The sequence below is a fragment of the Erithacus rubecula genome (assembly GCF_903797595.1).
Source record: "Erithacus rubecula genome assembly, chromosome: 13".
Lineage (NCBI taxonomy): Eukaryota > Metazoa > Chordata > Aves > Passeriformes > Muscicapidae > Erithacus > Erithacus rubecula.
This window is the reverse complement of record NC_136665.1, coordinates 2968201-2992290: the sequence shown is the minus strand read 5'-3', so window position 1 is coordinate 2992290 and position 24090 is coordinate 2968201. Positions and strand designations below refer to the sequence as shown.

Genomic DNA, 24090 nt, shown 5'->3' with positions numbered 1-24090 from the left:
ATCAATGGCTGTCACAAGAGCTGCCACTTCAAGCAGCCCCAGGCACATCTTCAGTACATAGTCTGATTTATATCCTTATTTTTCTACATTCACACTCCTAGCAGAGGTTCAATAAGTGCAGAGAGGATAAAAGGCAATGAAAGCTGACTTTTAAAGGGATATATTCATTGAAAAATAAATATATCAGAATTAAGTTGTATCACAGATTGTATTTGTTGAGGCAGCGACATCCAGAGTTGTTTATTGTGAAAAACATCCTAAAAACTCTCAGAGCTTTAGCCCGTGTCTTAGCTAAAGTAATATTCTGGTTTAAAATTGTATTATAACAGTCTGTTTTACTCTCTGAGTGTTCCAAGAGGAAAACTGTATTTTAATACTCAGCAAAAAGGTTTTTACTGGGACCCCAGGGTTTAACTGGTTTAATGTCTTTTAAATTAGTTCTGTTTAGAAGATTTTTAGGTTTTTTGTTTTTAAAAACTAAACATATACCAAGACTATTTTATAGTCAAATAAATTCATTTTCATATTTGATTATTTTTTAGTCAAATATGAAAAACTATGCAAGTACAACAACTGTGTTGACAATGTGGGAAAATGAAGATAATAAAGTTTGTTTGATTGTGCCTGCAGGATCGATAGGAATGAGACATAATCAGTGTTCTGCTAGTCAGGGAACAGCAGGATGCATGCAAGGAATGGATTTATTCCCTCTGAACGTCTGCATCCTCCAAGTGTTTGGGTTGTTTTGCAAATAGAACAGAACCTTGACCTCTGAATTCTGTATTTTTGGCAGCAGCACAGCCCAGAGGCTCAGCTGATTTCTGTGCTCGCTGCTATTTAAGAAAAAATTTCCCTTGATTGCAAGAGAGTGACTAGAGAGCAAATGCAAAGTGGCTCATTTTGTTTTCCCTGCCTCTGCAGAGGGAACTGTGAATTGTTCAGAATCTGAAGGTGCTGCAGCTCCTGCTCAGCGTGGCTGGGCACATGTGGTGCCTCAGCCTCTTCTCCATCCTCTCCACCAAGCATTCTGCACTGAAAATACCCACATTACATCTCTGCCTGCCCTTGTGGGGGGGGGGGGCCATGTGAATATATAACATTTTCCAGCTTGGGGAACATGGGAAATGTTAAAAGAAGCAGCCAGGTGTAGACCTGTTGCCTCCCTCCCAGCCTGTGCTGCCTGTTTCTCATCCCACACTCCCCCCTGCTGCCACACCAGATCCAGCAGATGAGGCTGTGATGTGGCTGAATGCTCTTTGTAACGAAAAAGACAGGAAAAAAATCACTTTATTGGGATAGGATCAAAGGTAAATTGCTCAGTCCTCCACCCCTACCTATTTTAGTATTATTCCTTGAAATACATTTATATATATATACATAAAGATGGGACTTGTAGCAGAGGAGTGTAATAAAATGCAATTTAGGGAATGATTCTTTTCAATGCACATTGTAGCAGAATAATTCTTACTTCCCTGGTGTCACCAAAAGTTCATCTTGGGGATAAAATTTTCCTTTATTACAGAGACCTGGGATCTAAGACCTGAAAAAGGAGTGTTGTATAACGGAAATACTAAAGCTCACTGTGTGGGGGGGAACTTCAGCAAGGTCAGAACTCCCTGGTGGAATCTATTTATCTATGTGAGTGAACCCTGAATTTTTGGGAAGGTTCACAGCATGAGCACCTCACATTTTTTGTGGGATGAAAACAGAAATTTTTCCTGGTTTTCAATCCTGGTGTTCCAGGTGGGCACTGAAGGCAGCTTGAATCACCCACTGATGGAAAAGAACTTCCCAGGATATTGGAGATGAAAGCACAGGGTGAATTTGGGACTTTGGCTTCTTCCCAAAGCTATCAGAAACTTCATTTTTATTTATTTTTCAGCATTTATTTTGGGGGTTTCCTATAGTTTATGTCAGAAATTGCTCTGAGCTTTTCCAGCAGTGCTTGGAGTTCACTCCCTGAACCTCTCCCACCCCTTTCCAGAGGAGAGGAAGAAAACCTTTGTTAGGAAGAGGTCTGGCAGGTACTTTTGAAATGCTTTGATTCTCCAAAAGCTTCTATTAGTGCTTGTAATTAAACCTGCTGCTAATTGCCCTATATCTGATGGGGTCACTCTTTAAATGCAGGTGTTACCTCAAGGTCAAGACCTCACATTTTGATATTTTCCTGCAGTCCTGTCACACCCAAAGCTATCTGGCAACAGGTTGTTTTATTCAGGCATTTGTGATGAAATTCTGCAATTATTCTATGCCCTAACCTTGAAATTTCATTTATTATCTCCTGACAGCCACGGCTTTATTTTTAAAATTCTAATTTGAAACTGAAGGTAAGCTGCTTTTTAAAATACAAACAACTGCTGAGATTCATCAAAAAGTAATGAATAATTTAAATTAAAAGAAAATCTGGAGTCATTGCTCGTTCTCTGATAACAAAATGGGAAATAAATGACTGACAGCACTTGGAACATCATGTTTTAAAGAGCAAGCAGAGGTTTTAACTGGTCTGTGAGCTCTAACATATTCTCAGGCAGTGTTTTATGATGGGACTGTGATTATCACTCTGGAATTAAGGATGCTTTGAGCTTTGGTGTTCAACCTCGCTGTTAAGAATGAGAAGAAAAAAAAAAAAAAAAAGTGTGTATTTATGATGTTACACCCTTGGGATTCAGATTCCAGCCAGAGTTTGGACCCCAATGTGAAATTGATGCCTTTGATTTTGACAGGAATTCTCAAGGAAGCAAACAGAGCTGTGTGGGCTGTAGGAAAGGCCAGGGACACACAGAAACCAAATATATTCATTTTATTTACAGGGAGCATCCTCCTGGAGCTCCCTTGTTGTTCCTGTTCATATGGAGACATTTAAATCTCCCTCAGCTCAGCCTTTACACTGGAACCCCAGATGCCACCTGAGCAGTGTCACAAGGACCTGGTGCCCTGGGAAAGCTGTGAAATGGAATTTAGAATGCTGCCAAAAGACAAGGAGGGGTCTGTGTGCTGCTTTACCCACAGGAGAGAAGCTGCACATCACCCCTGGGCTGAGAATGACCCTTCTCAGGTGACAGCAGAAGAGATTTTCCTTTTTTAAAAAGCCCTGCCTGTTTTTTTGGCAGGATCAGACTGAAAATAGCTGCCTGATTTTCCCACGTTGCCCAGACATGGAACAGTTTTACACAAAATTTTATTTTTTACACAACCACTAAGAAAAATTTGAGTTATTCAGCTGTTTGTCATGGAGGAAGTGCCAGTTAAAGTCAGAGTGTCCTGGGAGATGCTTCCTGCATCCACAGAAAGATTCCATAACAGCTGTACTGTATCCTCTTCTAAATTTATCCAGAAAGCACAGAAAGTAAAGGGAAGCTACAAGGTCAGAGGAGCCTGTGGAATTTGTGATATTCCTTCAGGTGAGCAGCATTATTTTTTATTTCCATGGAAATAATCAGCATTAGCACATCACACAGGTTGTCCCCAAGGTCTCTGCTTTGTTCAGGCACTGAGCTCATCTCAGGACAGTTATGTAATATCTTGTTTTATTCCTCCCACTCCTTGCTTGGCCCTCTAAATTCACTGCCTATGGCTTGATCATCACCAAAAAAAAAGAGCCTTGCAAAGGGACTTATTTCTGCACTGGCCATGTGCTTCAGATACCTCATTTTTTTTTTTATTTTCAGTGTGTGATATGACCCCATCTTACTGACAGAAAGACATTTTTATTGAGACTAAAATGAGGGGCTGTCACTCTTCGGGGGATTTTCAATTTGAGGTTGAGTTGTTGAATTGTGGGTTTTTTAGTTGTTCAAGAAATGACTTTATTTTACTTAATCTGCAGCAGTGAGTGCTCTGTAACTTTGTCCTTTGCTTTGGACACCCATTAGGGGACAGCCAAGTCAAGGAACATATGAGAAAAGGTTACTTGAAGTGATTTATGGACATAACATCCCACAGAAACTTTATGGCAGGGACATGAAAAGAACCTAATTCTCCAGAGCAGGGCTCTGTTGTCTGCACTACAGCACATCCCCCTTCTTTCTTCCTTATCCTGCTTTCATTGCATGAGCCACAAAGGAGGCAAGGGATCCTCCAGACAGCAGCATCCTGTGTTTGGCCAGCTCAATTCATCTCCCTGGGCAGAGAAAACACCCATGGAAATGGAGATTGTGTCCCAGACCTGCCACAGGAAGGCCAAGCTGAGGTTACCCAGGCAGATTAAAAAGGGGACACTGCCAGATTTGAGAGCTGGATTTGAGAGCAGCACTTTCTGGTTTTATTATAAAATGCTCCTGTTTATTGTTTTGTAAGGGTCTGTCCTTTGAAATTGTGATTTTTTTCAAATATTAGGGTTAGTTATCAAAATATTTGTGCTTCAATTTTTATCTTGTTTCAACATGGAAACTTTTTATAAGAGATGGAAAAAGCCAAAAGTAACTAGTTCCATCCTTCAAGGTAGGAGCTGATAAAAGCTATAAAACAGTTCCAATCCCAAGTTTATGAGTGTTAAATTGAATTAATTATCACTCACCTAAGGGTTTTCAAGCTCCAAAGTTCATAAAGCACCAAGAGGGGTTCTCTGGTGCAGATCCTTTCCTCTGGATTTATGGCAGAAAAGGATTGAGCATTGTCACCTTTCAGACAAATTCCCTCTTTTGTCCCAGCTGCTGGCCCAGGTTTCCCTCTGTGTCCCTGCCCTTCAGAATGTCATTGTTCTGCCTGGAAATGGGAATAACTTCTGGTTTAAGCCAGACTCAGCACTCTCAGAAATATCCCAAAATGGTTTTGTGGCCATGAGCCAGGTGGGTGGTCCCTGGATTTGGAATTGGTGTCTTCAAGAGCCCATGACAAGCTGGAATGAGAACAAGATCCCCTGAGGAGCCCTTTGGGATCAAAAAGAATAATAAACAATTGGAGACCTCACCAAATTCTCAGCAATGATCTGAATGCTGCAGTGTGAGGCTCAGTCAGATGGTCCCTGGCTGATGGGCAAGGAGATGGAGAACTGATCTGAAATGTCACCTCCAAGGCTTTAAAGTCTTGCTGTGACAGGCAATATGCACCAGGGTTAGTCCAGCTCTCGTGGTTTTTCAGCCACAGAAATTCTACCTGTGGTTTCTAAATTTGTCTTTTTGTTTGCCACTTTGCTGATCACTTTTTGCCATTTTAGAAACTTGAACAGATTAAATGTCAGTTGTCCTCTGAGTATACAGCCCTAAAGAAGCTATACAGATTGTATTGTTTCATTCAGCAAATTAATGAAATAAAAGCAAAATTGCTTCTCCATTCCTAGTTAAACATCAGCCCTAAGTTCTGAGGGAATTTCTAAACTGATGTCGTAGAGTGCAACAAAATCACTCCTCAGTCTGGTTCCAGTTTTACAGAATATGTGAATGTTTCCTTGAAGAAGATGTTTCTCACAGAGTGTTTGCCACTTTTCAGGCTGCACCCCTGTGGGATGTGACAGTCTTTGTTTCCTTTGAAGGAAATAGCAACACTTGTGGCCAGAGTTTGACCTGCTTTTCTGCCTGGGCACAGGAGTTCCAGAGGGATGTGCTCTCTTCTCCAGCAGCTCTGGAGCTGCTCCCTTCTGTCACTGTTGGGATGAAAAATGTATAAAATAATATAATATACAAAAGGACACACTCCATTTCAGAAGGCTAATTTCTGTTTATTACAACAGCATGCTGTCTTTTGTACATCCTACAAAGTTTACAATTTATTCATTGGTTACAGTAGATCAACACAGTGTTCATTGGTGCAAAGCAATCGCCATCACTGTTTTCAACCAACTTTTCCAAAAATACTTTTCCCAGCTGCAGGTCTTTTCTCTTCTCTTCTCTTCTCTTCTCTTCTCTTCTCTTCTCTTCCCTTCCCTTCTCTTCTCTTCTCTTTCTCTTCTCTTCTCTTCTCTTCTCTTCTCTTCTCTTCTCTTCTCTTCTCTTCTCTTTCTCTTCTCTTCTCTTCTCTTCTCTTCTCTTCTCTTCTCTTCTCTTCTCTTCTCTTCTCTTCTCTTCTCTTCTCTTCTCTTCTCTTCTCTTCTCTTCTCTTCTCTTCTCTTCCCTTCCCTTCCCTTCCCTTCCCTTCCCTTCCCTTCTCCCTTCCCTTCCCTTCCCTTCCCTTCCTCTTCCCTTCCCTTCCCTTCCTCCCTTCCCTTCCCTTCCCTTCCCTCCTTCCCTTCCTTCCTTCTCCACTTCCTTCCCTTTCCCTTCCCTTCCCTTCCCTTCCCTTCCCTTCTCCCTTCCTTCCCTTTCCCTTCCCTTCTCCCTTCCCTTCCCTTCCCTTCCCTTCCCTTCCCTTCCCTTCCCTTCCCTTCCCTTCCCTTCCCTTCCCTTCCCTTCCCTTCCCTTCCCCTCCCTCCCCTCCCCTTGATAAAATTCCTCCCAGCAGTGAACCTTATCATTTAACTCTTTCTGGCTCACAGACCAGCTGTGAGCCCCTTCCCCACCCTTCCAGCACAGTTCTCCTGTGCCCCCACTTCAGCAGGACAGGTTTTCCATGGATATTCCATGAGCTCATCCATTTCCCCAGATTTTGTCTGGGCCCAGCAGACAGTGCATTTTCATCTTTTTGGGAGCTTCCAGTCCTGTTAAAGAGCCTGTCTGTCAAAAGCCTCTCTGTGTGCAGCTCTTGCTCAGCTCTGGGATGTAACCAGCTGTGTCTTATTTGGCGTGACAGCAACGAAACCCTTAAAGCCTCTGATGCAAATCAAAGGTGATCTTAATGTTATTTCTAAACAGAAACACTCAACAGCTCCAGAGAGCAAGGTCTCACTTGATCAGATGTAAAACAAACACATCCCCTCTGTGTGTTTAGGGGATTTGATGGCTGTTATTAGCCCTGAAATCATTCCCTGTGTTTCCTCTTCCCTGGCTCCAGCTCCAGCAGGGAATGGCTGTACAGCCACTGCCTCAGATTCTCACCCAGGGTTTTTGGTGGTTTGGTTGCTCTGCTGTAACAAAAAACTCAAAGAGATCATTTATCCCAGGCAAACAGGAGCAGGATTTTAGTGGGTTGCAGCTGTGTGGGTTTGGGCTCTCCATATCACTCCCATCCTACAACCTTTCCCTGGATAAATTATCCCTTTCCCCCCCAGCTTAATTTATGTATTATCTAGGAATGGCACATTTTGTATTATCTAGGAATGGCACATTTTGTCTTTAGAACATTTATTCACACTGTATTTTTAAGTTTGAATAAATAACTGAATAAATAAATGCAGGTGATTCTATTTAGGCTGCAATTACTAAAACTATCTAAAAGCAATTAAAGAATTTAATAAGTGAGGTTCTTCTCTAGAAGTTCTGTCTCCCTTTCTGCTCTAGGCTGAGCCTGTAAAGACCAGCTGGGATGGGGAGGGGAATTTCCCTCTCAGCACAATTTTTTTTTAAGGTTGTGATTTGTAAAAGCTTTGCCAGACCCTCTTCACCTGCAGAGCTGCCTGTGCAGATCTGCATCCAGCATTTTTCAGGAGGGTGATTTCTCCTGGCTGGTTTTCTGAAGCTCTCCCTGTTCTCTGTCTCCAGGTGTGGGTGGATGCTGGCACACAGATTTTTTTCTCCTATGCCATCTGCTTGGGGTGCCTGACAGCCCTGGGGAGTTACAACAACTACAACAACAACTGCTACAGGTAACACCTCCCACGCTGGAATTCTGCTCCTGGCCTGAAATTTGGAATCACTTTCCCTTTTTGCCATGGATAACCATAAGCACACACACACACACACGGTTTTGTAGGGCAGAGATCTGTAATGTTTCTTGGAACTCTGCTCCAAAACGTGGTGTTTTCATCCCTTTTGGTCAAATCTGAGCCTCCCACAACCCCTCAGTACACACAGAATTGCAAATTTCATGTAAAAATATAGGATTTCACATAGTTAAAATTGAATGTGTGTGTATGACTTAAGCAGCTTATTAAAAAGTACCACTAAAAATTGTCATGAAAAATCATCTCAGTTTGGTCTATGCTCTGACTGACACTTTTCCACAAATTTTGGGGAAGTTTGCAGGCCCCAGCTCAGAGGGAATGGGGAGTATTTCCTGGCTTATTCCATATTCCCAAGGAGGAATTGCCAATGACTTCAGGAGGTTTTAATCCCTCCTGAGTCAATGCCCAAAGGATATAATTTGCACAAAATCCCTGTTCTACATCACTGGCATGGGCAGCAATAGGAGTACTACTCTCTTCTTCTGGAATCCATGGTTATTAAATTAATTTTCCTAAAATTCCTGAAAAGAAAGTTTAATTATAGTGGCTCCATTAAAATTTCTAGACAGAGAATTAAAATTTCATTTTTCTATAAAGAAAATAACATAGCCCAAAAGGGAAAGAACCCCAAACAAACCATCCCCAAACCCTTCAAATTTATTTAAATTCTAAAATATGGTTTTACTTGCAGAGCTTAGGAGACAATTTTAGGAAATGCTCCTTCTTTCCATGTCTTAGCAAGACAAAATGTTTTGCTGCAGAAAATGGTGTGAGCCCCCTACAACCTCCAGAGCTGCTGCTAATGAACCTTCTCCCTAATTAGCACAAGCAATGCTTTAACAAAGGCACCCTTGTTTCCTGATTTATTCAGTTTTATTCCAGTTGCATCCCAGCTAGAAAGTGTCAGTGCCTCGAGGAGTGCAGGAATGATTTTCCTGATTTTTTTTTTTTTTTTTTTTTTTTTTTTTTTTTACAAAAGCAGGAGTTTGGATGTGTGTGCTTATGGAATTTTCCTTCCTTTCCCCTGAAACTCCTGAGCACCTGAACACCTTTTACTCCATCCAGGCTCCACAATTCCCTTCACAAAACAGTTCCCAAATTTCCCAGCTTGGAAATAGATGTTAATATGTCCTGATATGTGATTTTTAATGAGTCTGAGAGAAGGGGCAGGACAGATGTGAAGAGCAGAGCGTGGCCAAGCTGAGCAGGGCAAGACATAAACAGAGCTCTGATGTGAAAACCACAATTTTGTATTCTAACCAGCACTTCAAAAAATTGAAATCAAGCTGGGGGTTTGCCTCCTGCAATCCCCACAGTCTGATCATAACATTGATGTTTTCTGTTCTGTTTTACCCCATTTTTCTCCCTAAGGTAAAAATTAGAGTGGAAAATAATGGCAGGAGGTATTTCAGTGGGAGATGGGAAACTGAACTGCACATGGGCCTTGAGAATTTAAGATTTAAACCTGATTTAATTCATTAATGTGGTAAATGAGTTGCAAAAGTCACTTCTTGTCTTTGAATAGGAAATGAGTTTTTATTGAGTACATATCTTTCATTGAAAAACATAAAACCAGCTCCTCCCTGGATGTCCCAGAGTTTGCATCCCAAGTGGCTCCTCTGAGAAGGTGAAGCCATCAGCAGGCACAGGGATAGCAGAGGTGTGCTGATGCTTCCTCTGATTTTATCCAGCTCAGAATCCCAAATCCATTCCCAGGTACAACTCCAGGGTCAGATCCCCTGCTCCCACTGTGGAGCAGGAGATAAGGGAATTATTTCACACATGGATTACACTCCTAAGACCTGAATATTTGTCCTATGTCAAGTTTCTAGTCCAGGAGGAAAAGATAAATGGGAATTTCTCAGCTGGGTCTTGAGGAATCCATAAAGGCCAGGAAGGGATGCCAGGGGCTCTGTGGGCTCAGAGAAGCTCCTTAAGGAAGGCAGGGTGAATTTTCAGCAGTGTCCTGCTTGTCAGGCAGGGAGAGGAGGAATGATGCACATCTTGAATTATTCAGGTGATTGGCAGGAGTTTAAATTGGAAGAATGTGAAGTTTTCATAAAAATTTGAAGTTTTCCTTTCACTTGAAATCAGTCTGGGCTTCAGTCAGACTCTGATGTCCTCCTGCCAAGGGTGCACATAAAAAATTCACATTGCCCTTCCAATGGTTCCTGAGCACTTGTGTTTTAAAACTCATTGGTTTCACAATCAATAGATCCAGATCCTCCTTCCAGTTTTCCTTCTCACAGCAGGAAAAATAAAACAAAACTGAACTGAACAGGTTACTTCTGCCTATAGGATAAAAACCTAAGCTGAGGGGTTGGTAGAATTTTTGCAAAGCCAAGGGAAGGGCAGTTGGAGGTGATATTTTTATGAGGTTTTTTATTCCCCAGAGAAGCTGTGTTCAGTCTGTGGCTGCCTCCCAGGGGATGAACCCATCCAGCTGGGATGGTGATATCTGAGAAGAACAGGAACCTCACTGCCTGGAGGAGATGCAAATCTCCTTTTCTCCCATTTCCTTGGAGAAATGTGTTCTTGTCCTGGAGATAATTTGTAGCACAGTGCTGTGTTTTGGCAGACTTTGGAGATTCCTGGGATCCTCTTCTCTGTGGGATTGTCCTGCTGGGTTTTCCCCCTGCTTCAGGAGGCAGCAGCAAACCCTGCCAGGGTCTCCAGCCTTCATCTCCCACTCAGGAACCAGCAGCTCTCAAATATCCTGTGCCACAGCATTCCTCAGGAGGAAATGTCTTGTTCAGACTGCATTTGAAGCAGGGAATTATCTAAACCAAACCTTATCTGAAGAAAAGATCCTGTGCCCAGTGGAGGCATCATCTGGCTGCATCCCCCCAAAGCAGGATCTCTCTTTTTCCCCACAGGATTATAAAATTCATCTTTCTGACCTCTCTTATTGACAGGGGTTTCATCACAGTTGGTTTTAATGTCTTGTTGTTGAACTCACCAGTTCCTGAGGTGAGAGAGGTGGGGTGAGATCCCTCCAGAGCTCTTCAGAGCTGAAATTCACTGAGAAGGTCAGGAAGGGACTGATTTTTCATTGTTTTGTATCTCTGCAAAGCACAAAGGCCTCTCTGCTCCTCAGTCCTTTAGTTTGGATTGGTATTTTGCTTTAAAATGTCCAAACTGTAGAACTGACCTGGCTGGGCATAATTATGAGAGAATTTCATATGAAAAGCCAATAAATAAAGGTTGGAATTGTATTTTCAGCAAGTATTTCCCTGCAAATGAACAGTGTCAGAGAGAATCCAGGCATGCAAGAAGTGAGAACGTCCTTGCACTTGTCCATGTCTGAGTCTCCATCACAAATGGGAATATTCATTCTTTTTCATTGCTGGGCATATTTTAACAATGTTGTGCCACAGAGATTATCTCTGTGTGGGAGACACTGCTGGGCTCATCAGTGAAGGAACAAGATGCTGGAACTGCTCACCTCACTCTGAGCTCCAAAAACTGATGAGATGGTGTTACAGGATAAAAACAACTAAAGGAGACAAACTGCAAGGCAAGGAGATTAGCAGAGAAATTTTGAGGGAATAATTGCCAGGACTTTGAAGTAGGAATTGTCTCTGATTCCTTAACTGAATTATTGAAGCTGTGAATTCAGAACCTGATGGATTTTACAGGATTCTTTCTTCTTATTGATAACTTGCACAGAGCCACAGTGGGATGGGGATAAAGCAGATTAAGGAATGGCTTGAGGCAGCTCCAGGCTTGCCTCGTGTTCCTGTGGGTTAGAACCCCAACTCAGCTCAGACATCTGGGTTGGATTATTACTTTCCCAAGTACACAGCTGTCTCTCGTGGCAAACAGCCTCCCAGCAGTGAGTGTCAGCATAAATCATCCCTGCCTCATCATCTCTCACGCCTGGAGAGCTGTCACAGCAGCATGAGCAGCACTATTGCCCTAGGCTCTGGGGGAAATCACACCTTTCTGCAACAGGATCTTCCCTTTCTTCAGTGATTTACTCTTGTGACGTTTCCAGCCTGGCCAGAGAAATCCTCCCTCACCTTGTCCTTGTTGTGCTTTGAAGTGTGGGATGTGCTTGTCTGAGATCTCTGTCCCCACTCTGCCTTTGCCTCTTTTCAGACACTTTTTTTAGGCATGCACACACTCCCAGATTATGCACAGTGCTTTTCATTCCCACAGCCTCTTAAATATGTCTAGAAACCAAAATGCAGCTGTATTTTGCAGGGATATATTTTGCCAATGTTTTTTAACAGGGATAAAAGGAGCTAAGATCTGACCATAGGATTTTTTTTTCACCCCAGAAAACAAATGTTACCATTTTTACAGAGTTTATTAATGAGCTCATACCCTCTGGAATCTATTAGCATAATTATTATGGAGAAATTGTTCTTACCAATTATTATATGTTTTACATAGTTTTACATGTTTTTTAAAGATTTTGCTGGAAAACAGCAAGTGACTTACAACTCCAGCAGTTAAAACACACAAAGATATTCTGATTGTGTCCTCCTGCACATGCTAATTCCTGGTTTTTCTCAGGAATAATTTGAGTTGTGACCTTACTGTTAATGAATAACTTGCTTTCCATTCCTGCAGCCCAGGGTTCTGTCCATCCTCTGGCGCAGTGGATGAAGGAAACCCCAGCTCTGGAGATCAACTGCAGTGTTTTTTATTTATATTTTCAGAGACTGCATCATGCTCTGCTGCTTGAACAGTGGCACAAGCTTTGTTGCTGGTTTTGCTATCTTTTCAGTTCTTGGATTTATGGCTTATGAGCAAGGCGTGCCCATTGCAGAAGTTGCAGAATCAGGTGAGTTCCAAAAGCAGGTTTTTAGTTAACAAAAAATGCCCAAATGTGGTCAGAGCTCATAGTCTGTGCCATGGCCTGTGGATGAGATGATTCAATGCTGCAGGAAGAGTTCTGAACTATTTTTGTGGCCACACATGTGTGTGTGAAAAATATGAATGTTTCTGTGCATAGAACCAAATTAATGAATTCCAGGTACCCCCACTACACAAATACTCCAGCTGAGCATCCAGAATGTTGTTTAGCAGAGAAACTCAGTTGTGTTAATCCTCATCTGCATTCCACCCTCTTTCAATGAGCAGACTGCAATCCACAAATATTTGTTCCTTCTGGAAAAAAAATAAAAAGAAAAATAATATAATAAATAAAAAAAGCTGCAGCTGTTAAAATGAGAAACAAGACAGGCAGACAGGCCCAGATTTATGAACAATTGACCATCCACAACCACCATTGGAGATGAGCATCCAATGGAAGCCACTCCACACCTTTGTGGTTGTAACATTCTCAAGCAGAAGAAAAAGAACAAGAGAAAAAAAACCCCAGAAAAAATCCCAATGCAATACTGAGCTGTTGAGGAGTAGAAATGACTCTCATGGAGTTAATCTCAGGAAAACTGCAAAACAAGCAGGGTTTCACTGATGCTCTCATGGAAAATATTTATCTTCTCCTAAATCCCTCAATATCACTGCACTTCATTATAGGAGCTGGTAAATGCTGCTTTAAATGAAGAAGCAGCAGGGAGTGACAGATCTGCACTGAATTTATTGCAGCAGCAGTACTGAGTTCTCTTTATTGGCTGGCAGAGGGCCTTTGTGCCCCTGCTTTCAAAGCTGGCTGGCTTCATAAAAAGCAGCTGATAAATAAAAACCTGAGCAAGGTGAGAAGGTTCCTTAGCAGATCTGAGAAATTATCAGTGTTGTTATAAAAATGTTCAGTTTTGAAGATCTCTCTGAATATGCAGCCAATGTCACACAGCAACAGCAGCAACACCCAAAAACACAGAGCAGGATGGGATCCAATATTTGCCTTCCCCAGGTTAGGAAGAAAGCAAAGACTCCAGGATAAGTTCCTAAGTTATGTAAGGCAATCACAGGAGCACACACTATGATTTATTCAGGGGTGTTTGTAGTGCTGCATATCCACACAAAAAGGGGAAACATAAAGCACTGGTGGAAGAGCTTAAAATGAGAGATGTGGAATTTTAGGGGAGCTTTTTAAAATGTTGTTTATTGTATTTAAATTATACAGTAATTGACAAAATTGCTGAAAAAAAAATTGCTGAAAAAATTGACAATTGCTGAAAATACAATTACAATTGATACAGTAATTGATAAGAGTTCAGCCCACAGCCTTTTTAGCCACAGCTGTGGGTTCATTTGAAAGCTTCTAATTTTGGTTACAATGTATTATATACTTTTCATTACAGAGCATTTCAAAACATGATAGCTAATTAATACTTTTACTATTACTTATAGCCTATCATACTTACAAACATCACTATATTCATGTTATGATTTTCTAATTACAAAAGGTTTGTATGTTACAGTTTAAACTAGAAGTTGATTTTTAGGTTTTTTGCAGTGGAAAATTTTGAGATTTTTGTTTTTACTTGCAACATTTTTGTCAACTTATCCCTCTCAGCACACTGAGATGTGTGAACAGAAGTTGAGCATCCTTTGCCCAGGATGCAGGCAGGGTTGAGCCAATTCTGCTAAGCCTCATCACCAATTGTTTAGACTATGAGGGATGTAGAGTTTGACAATGTGTTCAATTTTGGGTTCAGCTCCCCTTATCTGCCATGACAGAGGAATCAGGCTGTGCTGGCTGACCCTGAGCAGCAGCTGAGCATCCACACTGCTGCTCACTCAGCTTCCACGTGGGATGGGGAAGAGAGCAGGAGAGGAAAAGTGAGAAAAGGGTATGTCCAGATGAAACAGTCTGATCAGTGATGCTGAGTGAGCCCTTCCCAGCCAGAACCACACTTTAGGTATCAGCAATGCTGTTCTCCCACAGCTCAGGCTGCTCTGGAGGAGCTGAACTCCATCTCAGACTCCCACACAAGTATCAACTTTTCATTTCTCTATTCCTGTTCAGGACCAGGACTTGCATTCATTGCTTACCCTAAAGCTGTCACCATGATGCCTCTGTCACCTCTGTGGGCAGCTCTGTTCTTCATGATGCTCATCTTCCTGGGCTTGGACAGCCAGGTATGACACAAACCCCATTTCTGTGATTATTTAGCCTCCCCAACAGGTGGAAATCACACCTAAACAGCATCAGCCTGATGAAAGACTGAACCCTACCTGAATTCTTTGCTATTTTAAATCATAGTTGTGATGCTGGATATTCCTTCATGATTCACTGCAAAGGCTGGTTCAGCCTGGCTCCAGCTTTCATTATTAACATGGAAATCAGTCTGAACTTCAACAGGGCTGATTGAAATTCATGCTTCAGTAAAATACCAGCCCATTTTAAAGCACTTTGCAGTGAATTTTGAAGCTGAATATCAGATAGTGATAATGTAATTTTCCATGGTGTATTTTTACTGCAAGATACCATAGCAAGGAATGTGTAGTCATATCCTGCAGCAAAGGGGCAGTTGTCCCTGTGTGACTGTCAAAATTGCAAAAGCTGCTTGAAGAAAATGTGAAGTGCCTGGGATTTTTAACATGCAGCTCAGCCTTTGGCATGACTGGGTTCAGAAAGTTTATTATTCTAAAGCTCAGCAGTGCTTGTTCTGCATGACATTTCCAATCATTAAATTTAATTGTTTTAATAACTGCTCTTTTTAATGATCTAACAGGTTCCTATGAGACTTTTTTATAAGTCAGCAGTTCCTTAATTCTGCTCTTGACTATTCCAGTGTCTATTTTGGGGCATTAATTTTGAGGTCTGTTTTAGAACCCTTGCTCCAGAGCCCTGAATCAGAAGCTCAAGCCTTTTCCTATTTTTAATATTTAAAGACACTGGACATGTTCCTGCTGTCCTTTGTGTACCTGCCTTGGGCACTCAACAGCTCTGGGGAAATTCTCTCTTCTGGTAAATGGAGAGAACTTCCCCCAAAGCCTGCTGCTCCTTTAGGTTGGAGAATGCATGGCAAAACTGGCAAAAGTGCCTGGAGTGACATGACATCACAGAGGGCTTGTACATTATTTCATTCCCATTTAAGCCACATTTGAAAGGTTTTATTTCCATTGAACCCACCTGCTACAGGGCAGATGCAGGTTGGGATAATATTAGAGAATCAAACTGTTTGAATCTGGTGGAAATCCATGACCTTGGACGAGATGTTCCTCTCAGTTTGAGCATCTCCTTATGGAGCATCCCAGAGATCACCCACCCTGTGTGATGTAAGCATTTAAAGTGTTAGGTGGCAAATCCCAATCCCTGCTGTGGCTGGATGCTGCTGGGAACTAGGGGAAAAGCAGCCTTGAAGCCTTGAGTTTCTCAGGCTGCTCAAGGACAAGAAATTATAACAATGATTTTGCACCTGCAGATGTGAGAGCTGTGTGAGTGTCTCGTGATGTTTTGCACGAAGCATGATTTCAAAGAGGTGTTGCCTTATTGGACCAATGAGTTTTTTCTATTCTGTTTTGCACAAACTGCCCTATATAAGTGCAGTGCTTCTTTAAATAAAGCTCTCTCTGCATGATCTACCCTATATATCTGAGTAGTGTTTCTTTAAACAAAGCTCTTTCTCTTTTGCTTCTCCATCACACAAGGAACTATATTGCATTATCCTTTCTGCTGCTGTCCTATAGCCTGAAATGCAAGCCCAGCAGCAGAGGAGGCAGATTCACTGGCTCTTTGCTCTTTGTTGCAGTTTGTGTGTGTGGAGAGCATTGTGACAGCTGTGGTGGACATGTACCCCAAGGTGTTCCGCAGGGGCTACAGGAGGGAGCTGCTCATCCTTGGCCTCTCCATCGTCTCCTACTTCCTTGGCCTCATCATGTTGACTGAGGTGAGAGCTAGAAAAGGAATTTGTGCTTGTAACCACAGGTAAAGCACAAGAATCTTCGCCATGGATGAATTTCTCTGTAAGGAATGTGACAACATTGAGAGATTGTTGTCAGCTCCTGTGTGGCACCTGAAATGGGAAATGCGGCTTTGTTTTATCAGCTGAGCTCAAGAAATGTTTTAATTGAGCCAAGGAAATTCCATCTGCCTTGCACCAGCTAACCACACACACTGGCCATGGTTTCTGTTTGCTTACCCTGGGCTGGAACAACCCCATTTTGGATGGAAAGGAAAATAAAGAAGATGAAGTAAAGTGAAAAGAGAAAATTAAACCAACTTGGTTTCCAGATCACCAGGCCATGCCAGTCAGTGCAGCCAAACTCTGAGCAGCAATTTTTGTCCCTTCCAATTTGGAATAATCTGGAACTTGGAATGTGAATATTTAATTAATCTAATCAAATCTCCCTCTCTGATAAGAGACATGATGCTCTGTGTGAAATAATGCACTGAACAGAAATTCTATATGCTTATATACTTTCTATTTATCTGTAAATCATTCTTATTCTCAGTGAAACAAATCATCTTTGCTATTTAATGGGAAAGCTTGGAATAACCCCTTCATATTGCATGTGTTGAGCAGAGCACTGAGAGCTAGAAAGATATACAGGCTAAAAGAAATATAAACCTGAAGAGTGAAGCAAGTTCTCCAAGCTGCAGGAATATCCATGCAGTTTTTTTGTCTTTACCTTGCACTGTCCTGGTTGGTTGATTTCTAAATTTGCATTTTGTTCAGGTATTTGCCAAGTCTCACCATGATAACTTTGCAGCAGAAATTTAGTTTTCTTCCTATTTTAAGATTTTCTTCCATTTGCAGGAAGTTGTCTGAGATGTAATGGATCACATGAATCCCCCAAACACAATTAAATTCCAACTGAGTGGTTCATCTCAAGCCCTTCTTTCCTTTCTTAGAATTCCCTTCCATTGAAATGCTTTCTTGTGGACTCCTCCTCATTATTTCAATATTAAATGCAGTAGTGATAAATTGTCTCACATTAAAAGTGTAATATTATCCGTATTATTTTAATTATTTTAACGATAATGTTACTGATTGGATGATTCTTATTTTTTTTCTTTGTGACAAATAATAAAGATTTGCTTCAGTCCTGTGGCTTAAAGCCTGTGAGCTGCATTCACACTTTTTAGATCACTTTACTTATTTTGTGGTCCCTACACCATCAGAGAGGGATTTTGGTAGCTGCAAATTTTACCTTCTTTCACAACATTTTCACTAATTATTTTATATATTAAAAACACAGACACAGAACTGAGATCTGGAGGTCAGAAGTACCTGGGAATATCTACAGCTTGATGTGACAACAAACAGCAGGAAAAGCAGGGAGGTGGGAGAGCATTTCTGGAAAAAAAAAATCTAATTTACTTCTCTCCAGATTTAACACCCCAAAGGAAGTGCAGAGTGAAAAAAACCCCATGAAATGAATATTCTTTGTTGAAGAAGAAACCAACTTGAGCAGAAAGATTGCCAGGGAGCCAACAGCTTGGCAGTGTAATTAAAACAGATTTGCTATGAAATATCCCCGCTGGTGCCAACCCAAATTTTTTTTCCCTTTCCTCTTTTCCAGGGTGGGATGTATGTGTTTCAGCTCTTTGACTCCTATGCAGCCAGTGGGATGTGCCTGCTCTTTGTTGCCATATTTGAGTGTGTCTGCATAGGCTGGGTGTATGGTAAGTGATAAAAATTGCTCTGATTTTCTGATCAAAGTTTCCTATTTGCATAAAAGCAAAGGCAGAACCTTGTACCATTATGGAATGGTTCCTCCACATTCCCATGCCCTGAAAAAAAAAAAGTCATAAATGCCTTTTTCTTCACAAAGATGCATATTTTGGATAATTTCACTTTGTAAAGCAGCACAGAACTGCACATCACATGTCAGCTGTCCTTGGGTTCACACATCTAATAGCATCTATATAAATATATTTATATATAAAATAGATTCTCTTTGGCTGGGGTTATTTGCAACCTCATTCTACAATGAAGAGAATAAATCAAGTAAGGAGAATATATTAAGTTTAGATATGCTTTGAAGGAAAGCAAAACTCAAGGTGTGGAGGAAAAAGGAGAGCAGGACTAAATGAAATGTTAATTATTTTGTGACAGCTTGTGCCACACTAATCAAATCTCCCTCTCTGATAAGTGATACAATGATCTGTATGAAATAAATGTTTTATAGCCCCAGAAGTTTTATAGCAGCAGGAATTTTATATCAACCCCTGCCACAAGAATAGGCAGATGGCAGGGAGGAGTTTTCCAGGGAAAGAGGAGCAGTTTGAGCCTTCCCAGCTCTGTCTGTGCTTTCTCCTCACTGCTTTTAATCCTGACCTGGACACCCCCTTCCAGGTGCACTCTATATCTGCTTTTCCTTTGTTTTTTGGGCAGGCAGCAATCGATTTTATGAGAACATTGAAGACATGATTGGGTACAAACCTGTGTCGTTGATTAAGTGGTGCTGGATGGTCCTAACTCCAGGTATTTGTGCAGTAAGTACAGAATGTCCAAATAACTTGTTTTAGATACAAAGAGGGGGTGCTGTACATGCTTTTTTTAAATAATTTTGCTGCTGCTAATAGTTGAGAAATGGAGATGTAGCATGTATTTCAAATAAAAGCCCACTCTGCAAAAGTTGTTAAATATTCTGTGAAAAATCTTAGTATGTACAATCATGGCAACAAAAATAATGCCAGGGCCCTAAATGAACATGTAATGGAATGTTTTTCCATGTAATTAGTGCACCTTGTGTGCCAACACACGGCTGGAGCTCCTCCAGACTTGTGCTGGGTCCTTTGCTGCTTTCTCCTCCTTTCTCCTCTTTTCTCCTCTGTCTTTGGGGAAGTGGACATTTTCTGAAGAGGATGACATTTTTTACTTTTGAAAGTAGTAGGAGATGCCAGAAGCCCATCCCACAGTGGTGAAGGAGGGGAAGGGAGCTGGTGCCAGCTCTGCAGATCTGTGGCAGTGTCACAGGGACAAAGTTCCAAAAGCAGCATGATCTGATAGTCCTTGAAATTGAGGATTAGATGCCAACACCCCTTCCAGCTCTGTAATACTTCAATGGTGGAACTGCAGACCACAGGAGCTGGGGTACCTCAAGATCCAGGTTCCCATTTGCAAACTGGAAAATTTCTGACTCATTTGCACCAAATCTGAAATTATCTCTATGTCATTTGCTCTTGTGCATCCATTTTACCACTTTGGAGAAAATTACATGGTAGCTTCTCTCTATTTCATACATTGAAATGGTCCAAGCTGCTTGATTAGAAATTTAGACAGATTTTTTAGGGGTTTTGGCAGGATGTAAGCACTGGCCTGCAAAACTGCAGATATACACAGTGGATTAAAGCAACTTCAAAAATGTTGGCTTTCCTTTTTCATGCTGACAGGTTGGAGAGAACCCAGCTCGTGTTAATCACAGCTGGTTCTCTGCAGCAAAACTTAATCTTTCCTGCCCAGGTGCTGTTTGCCATCAAAGTGTAGGGTTTATTGTCATCAAGAGGTAAATAGGATTAAACTTGAAAGCTTCTGCAGGAGCCTCTGAGATGTGTTATTTAAGCTGTACAGAAAAGAGGATGTTGCTGGTGGTTTTTTTTTTTCCCTCTGAGTGAAGAGCTTCTCTCTGCTCTCCCTCCTCAGGGAGCCTGGATCCCTCAACACTCAGCCAAATCCTTGTTACACATTCAGGGTTTGCCCAAACACCTCTAATAAAATCTGTGCTTGTTTCAGGGCATCTTCATCTTTTTCCTGGTGAAATACAAGCCCCTGAAGTACAACAATGTGTACATCTACCCTGACTGGGGCTATGGTATTGGGTGGATGATGGCACTGTCCTCCATGGTCTGCATCCCACTGTGGATCTGCATCAAGCTCTGGAAGACAGAAGGCACCTTCATGGAGGTGAGAGAGACCTGCTGAAAAAAGAAAAAAGAGCTGGGGAGGGATGGGAGCCCTCACCTGCATCCTTTAATCACAACAGCAGTGCCACATCCCTGTTCCCTGGCTTAGGGATTGCCACTGGAAAGGGAATTCTGAATTTCTCTGGTTTATTCTGAATTCCTGTTGGGTTTTTTGTGCCAGTGGGAGACTAACCAAAACTATTGATTTAAGGTGCTCTGTCCCAGCACAATTTGTACCTTAAAATGTCTGTAACTTCACCCAAATCCCTCGAGGTTTGTACCAGCCATTCCCTCAGGTCAGCTGTCCTTTTTCCTTTGTGCTGCCAGGATTTTCTCCAGGAGCTGGGTTTCCCACATTCCAGTTTTCTGGACAGTTTTCCTAATTTCAGTTCTCTAAATGAGACTCAGGCAAATAAAGAGATTCAGTGGAATTTTCTGACTTTTGGTTAGCTCAGGTCCAGGCTGAGATTATTGTCAAATTTAAGATTGGAATGTTGCTTATTTCTGTGGGAGCTCCAAAGAAAGGCAGTGAAAGAAGCAACAGGGGAAGAGACAAAAATACAAACCTTACTCAGCCATTTGGGATTTCAACATTGCAGAAAATCCTCATTTTGTCCATATTGCAAAGACTCCATTCAGCTGATTAAACACAGCCTGGAGACTGTCTAGGAAATTTTTACTGGTATATAACCTAAAAGTGAATTGGTATATAAACTAAAAGTGAATTGTCTATGATTTAGTTGTCTCAGAGAGTCAAAAAAGGAAATCAACACAAATCTGAACATTAACTATTTCCTCACTGCACCCACCTGTCCCTGCAGGTGAGCAGGCTTTGCTGGAGCTGCATTATCTTTTTATTATCTTTTATCTTCTCTCTGCCAGGATGACAGAGGATTGTTTTAATCACAGCTGGGAGCTTCTTGGGGAGCCAGCTACCTGCTGGGAGCAGCAGCCTTGCTGTGGATGTCAGTGCTAGAAAAGTGAAAGTGTATTTTTCTTTATCACAGCTCAATACACCTTGGCTGTCTCTGGTTTGTTTGCTTTTTCCAGTGGACATCATTGATGATAAAATGAGAAACAAAATGTACCTGTAGAACAGACACAGTGCTGAGTGTCTTCATGAAAGGGGGTGATTAAATCAGCATAAAAAGTCACTTTGGTTTGACCTTTGCCTTCTTTGGTCTGGTGGGATTTTTCCAGAATTGTGCAGCTTGAAGAGAAGCAGACAAGCAGGAGAAAAGCCTTTCATAATTGATCTGTTAAAGAGAGCTGTGTCTGTGACCAAGAAAAACATAATGATTTCCAATTTCTCCAATTTTCTAGAAATTCAGGAAGTTGATTACACCTAGCTCAGACCTGAAAATGCGGGGCAAGCTGGGAGGAGGAGCCTACATTGCAGCAATAAATGACTGCAATGCCAAACTGAAAGGAGATGGCACCATTTCCACCATCACAGAAAAGGAGACACATTTCTGAAAGAACTTTTTTTGTTGTTGTTGTTTTATTTTTTTTTTGTATAAAGAAATAAATAAATTCACTTAATTATAGAGGCTGGCTTGTTTTGCACAGAATTTTATTAACCAGTTAATTTTAAAGTGGAAATTGTATACTTGTTTAAAAAGTGATTTTTTTAAATTACTCTATCCATAATGACTCTGTAAAAGAAAAAGAAATAGTATTATATGGTCTGTTAGTGTTGACTTCTTGTAATATGGTGATTCCAGTCAATGTTTTTTTTTTTAGACTTTAGAGGGATCTGTATAATGTGCTGTAAAACTTTTCTACTTTGATTTGTGGCAGGTGTAATGTTGTATAGACCTTCTAACCTGTAAGCATTTCAGACCATTCCAGCTGTCCATGTGTGTATATAAAGGGGACCAGCCTGTCCTGTGTTTGCTTGGGAAAAAATCTCCTTTCAGGGTGAGTTTGGTGATGCCAAGGGCACCTCAGCTGCTCCCACCTCCTTCCCTTCACCCTCCACTGGCTTCAGCAGGGCTGGAAATGTGGAATGGGCCCATCCTGAGCCACTGTTTCTCTGGAGATTGGATAGAGGCTGGTTTGAAGGGCTCTGAATTTTGCTGCTGTAATTCCTGGTCTCTGAGAGGATGTGCTCCTCAGAAGACCTCCCAAACTTTTCCATTTTCCTCCGTGGGTGGCAGCTCCTGAGTTTTGGCTGGCACTTCCCACTCCCTGGAGTGACCTGTGTTTGTCTGTGCTCCCCCAGCAGCAGATCAAAGTTGGAGATGTTCAGAGTGGAAAAGAGCAGGTTTAGGGCTCTGTCTGCCTGTACAACTCATTCCCTGCAAAGGAATCCAGGATGCAGGATGCAGGATGCAGGATGCATTGCACACTGCACAGCTGCTCTGCTGCCCAGGCTGGGGTTTGGGGTGTCCTGTGCAGGAACAGGAGTTGGGCTTGGGGTGTCCTTGCAGCTCAGAGCATTCTGGTTCCTCTCCAAGGTCCTTCCAGCCCCCCAGATCAGACTCCTCTGCCCTGGGTGGGATGGGGGCTTGGGCTGCAGGCAGACCAGGAGGTTTGGGCAGTGCCCTTGATGTGTGCAGGGGTCCAGGAGGTCATTTCTGTGTGGTGAGAAGGGGTTTCGCACAGGGATGTTGAGGCCTTGGTGGCACAAAAGGATTTGGCCTCATCTGGACTGACTCCCTGGGTTTAAAGCTGGTTTTGAACGTGGATCCAGCTGCTGGATGATTGTTTCAGGAGGTGTGTAGATGGCCCAGTATCAAAACCCCTAAACTCTGTCTCAGGATGTGGATTTTTTTTTTTACTTGATAATACTCCAAACAGTATTATTTGTTCTGGACAATTTTTTCTTGGACTGTTGTTGTTATTTGATGGTTGTGTGAGAAGCCTGTGGAGGAACAGCATCCTGCTCTGCACAGGATTTGAGGGGAGAGACAAGAGACATCCCAGAAGAAATGCCATAAAACCTGCTGCCTTCTCTGCAACTCCAACCCACTGGAGCTCAGACACAGCACCTGGAGCTGTCACCAACAGAAATGGCCCCTGACCTTCTCCCAAGGAAATATTTCCCTAGAAATCACTAAATACATCTTACTGTTGAAAACTGTACCTGCAGTCAGCACTTCTCTGAGCTCTTGCTGTTACTTCTTTAAAAAAAAAGCATTTTTATGATACTGCTTTGTCTCAAGTCACTTCATTAAATCTAATAGAGCCATTTCATTTTTTACTTTATCTCATTTGTAGGGGTTTATTTTGTGTGTGGCAAGGTGGAGGCCTAGCAGAGGACTTCAAATTTTTGCATGTCTCCATTGTGAGGTGCTTGGGGCAGGACATTTGGAAAAAAACCCCTGGATTCAGGAAGGCACAGAACCATCATTTTTGCCTCCCTCAAAACTCAGTCCCATGGGAAAATAATACTGCAAGAGAAATGTTCCCAGAACTGAAACCACAGATTGATTTATATCCAGTGAAGAAGCTGAATTGACCTTGACACTCCAAAACCTAGGAATTCACATTTTTGGAAGCCCTAACGAGTCAGAAATGTTTGTGACCCAGTGTCCCTTCCTGGGCTTTCTCTCCAGGCAGCAGAACCAAAGCCCCAAAGCCACTGTGGGGAGGTTATGGTCCCTGCCAGGGGGAATGGGAAGGGATTTTCTGATCAGAGATGGGTCATGCACCTTTAGCTTGTGTTTAGTCCTGATTTCAG

The 24090-nt window shown here is 41.9% G+C and overlaps 1 protein-coding gene across 4 annotated transcripts in view; it reads left to right on the top strand.

Moving 5' to 3' along the window:
* The window catches only part of SLC6A11 (solute carrier family 6 member 11), an 87791-nt gene extending 64234 nt beyond the window's left edge, over positions 1 to 23557 (top strand). For all 4 annotated transcript variants that reach the window (XM_079316782.1, XM_079316779.1, XM_079316780.1 and 1 more), the window contains exons 8-15: positions 7512 to 7615; positions 12361 to 12485; positions 14577 to 14689; positions 16306 to 16443; positions 18080 to 18182; positions 18895 to 18995; positions 20236 to 20406; positions 21729 to 23557. In XM_079316782.1, the coding sequence (XP_079172908.1) occupies positions 7512 to 7615; positions 12361 to 12485; positions 14577 to 14689; positions 16306 to 16443; positions 18080 to 18182; positions 18895 to 18995; positions 20236 to 20406; positions 21729 to 21881 (1008 nt within the window). In that variant the 3' untranslated portion in view covers positions 21882 to 23557. The remainder of the gene's footprint in view (positions 1 to 7511; positions 7616 to 12360; positions 12486 to 14576; positions 14690 to 16305; positions 16444 to 18079; positions 18183 to 18894; positions 18996 to 20235; positions 20407 to 21728) is intronic.
* Positions 23558 to 24090: the final 533 nt, after the last annotated feature.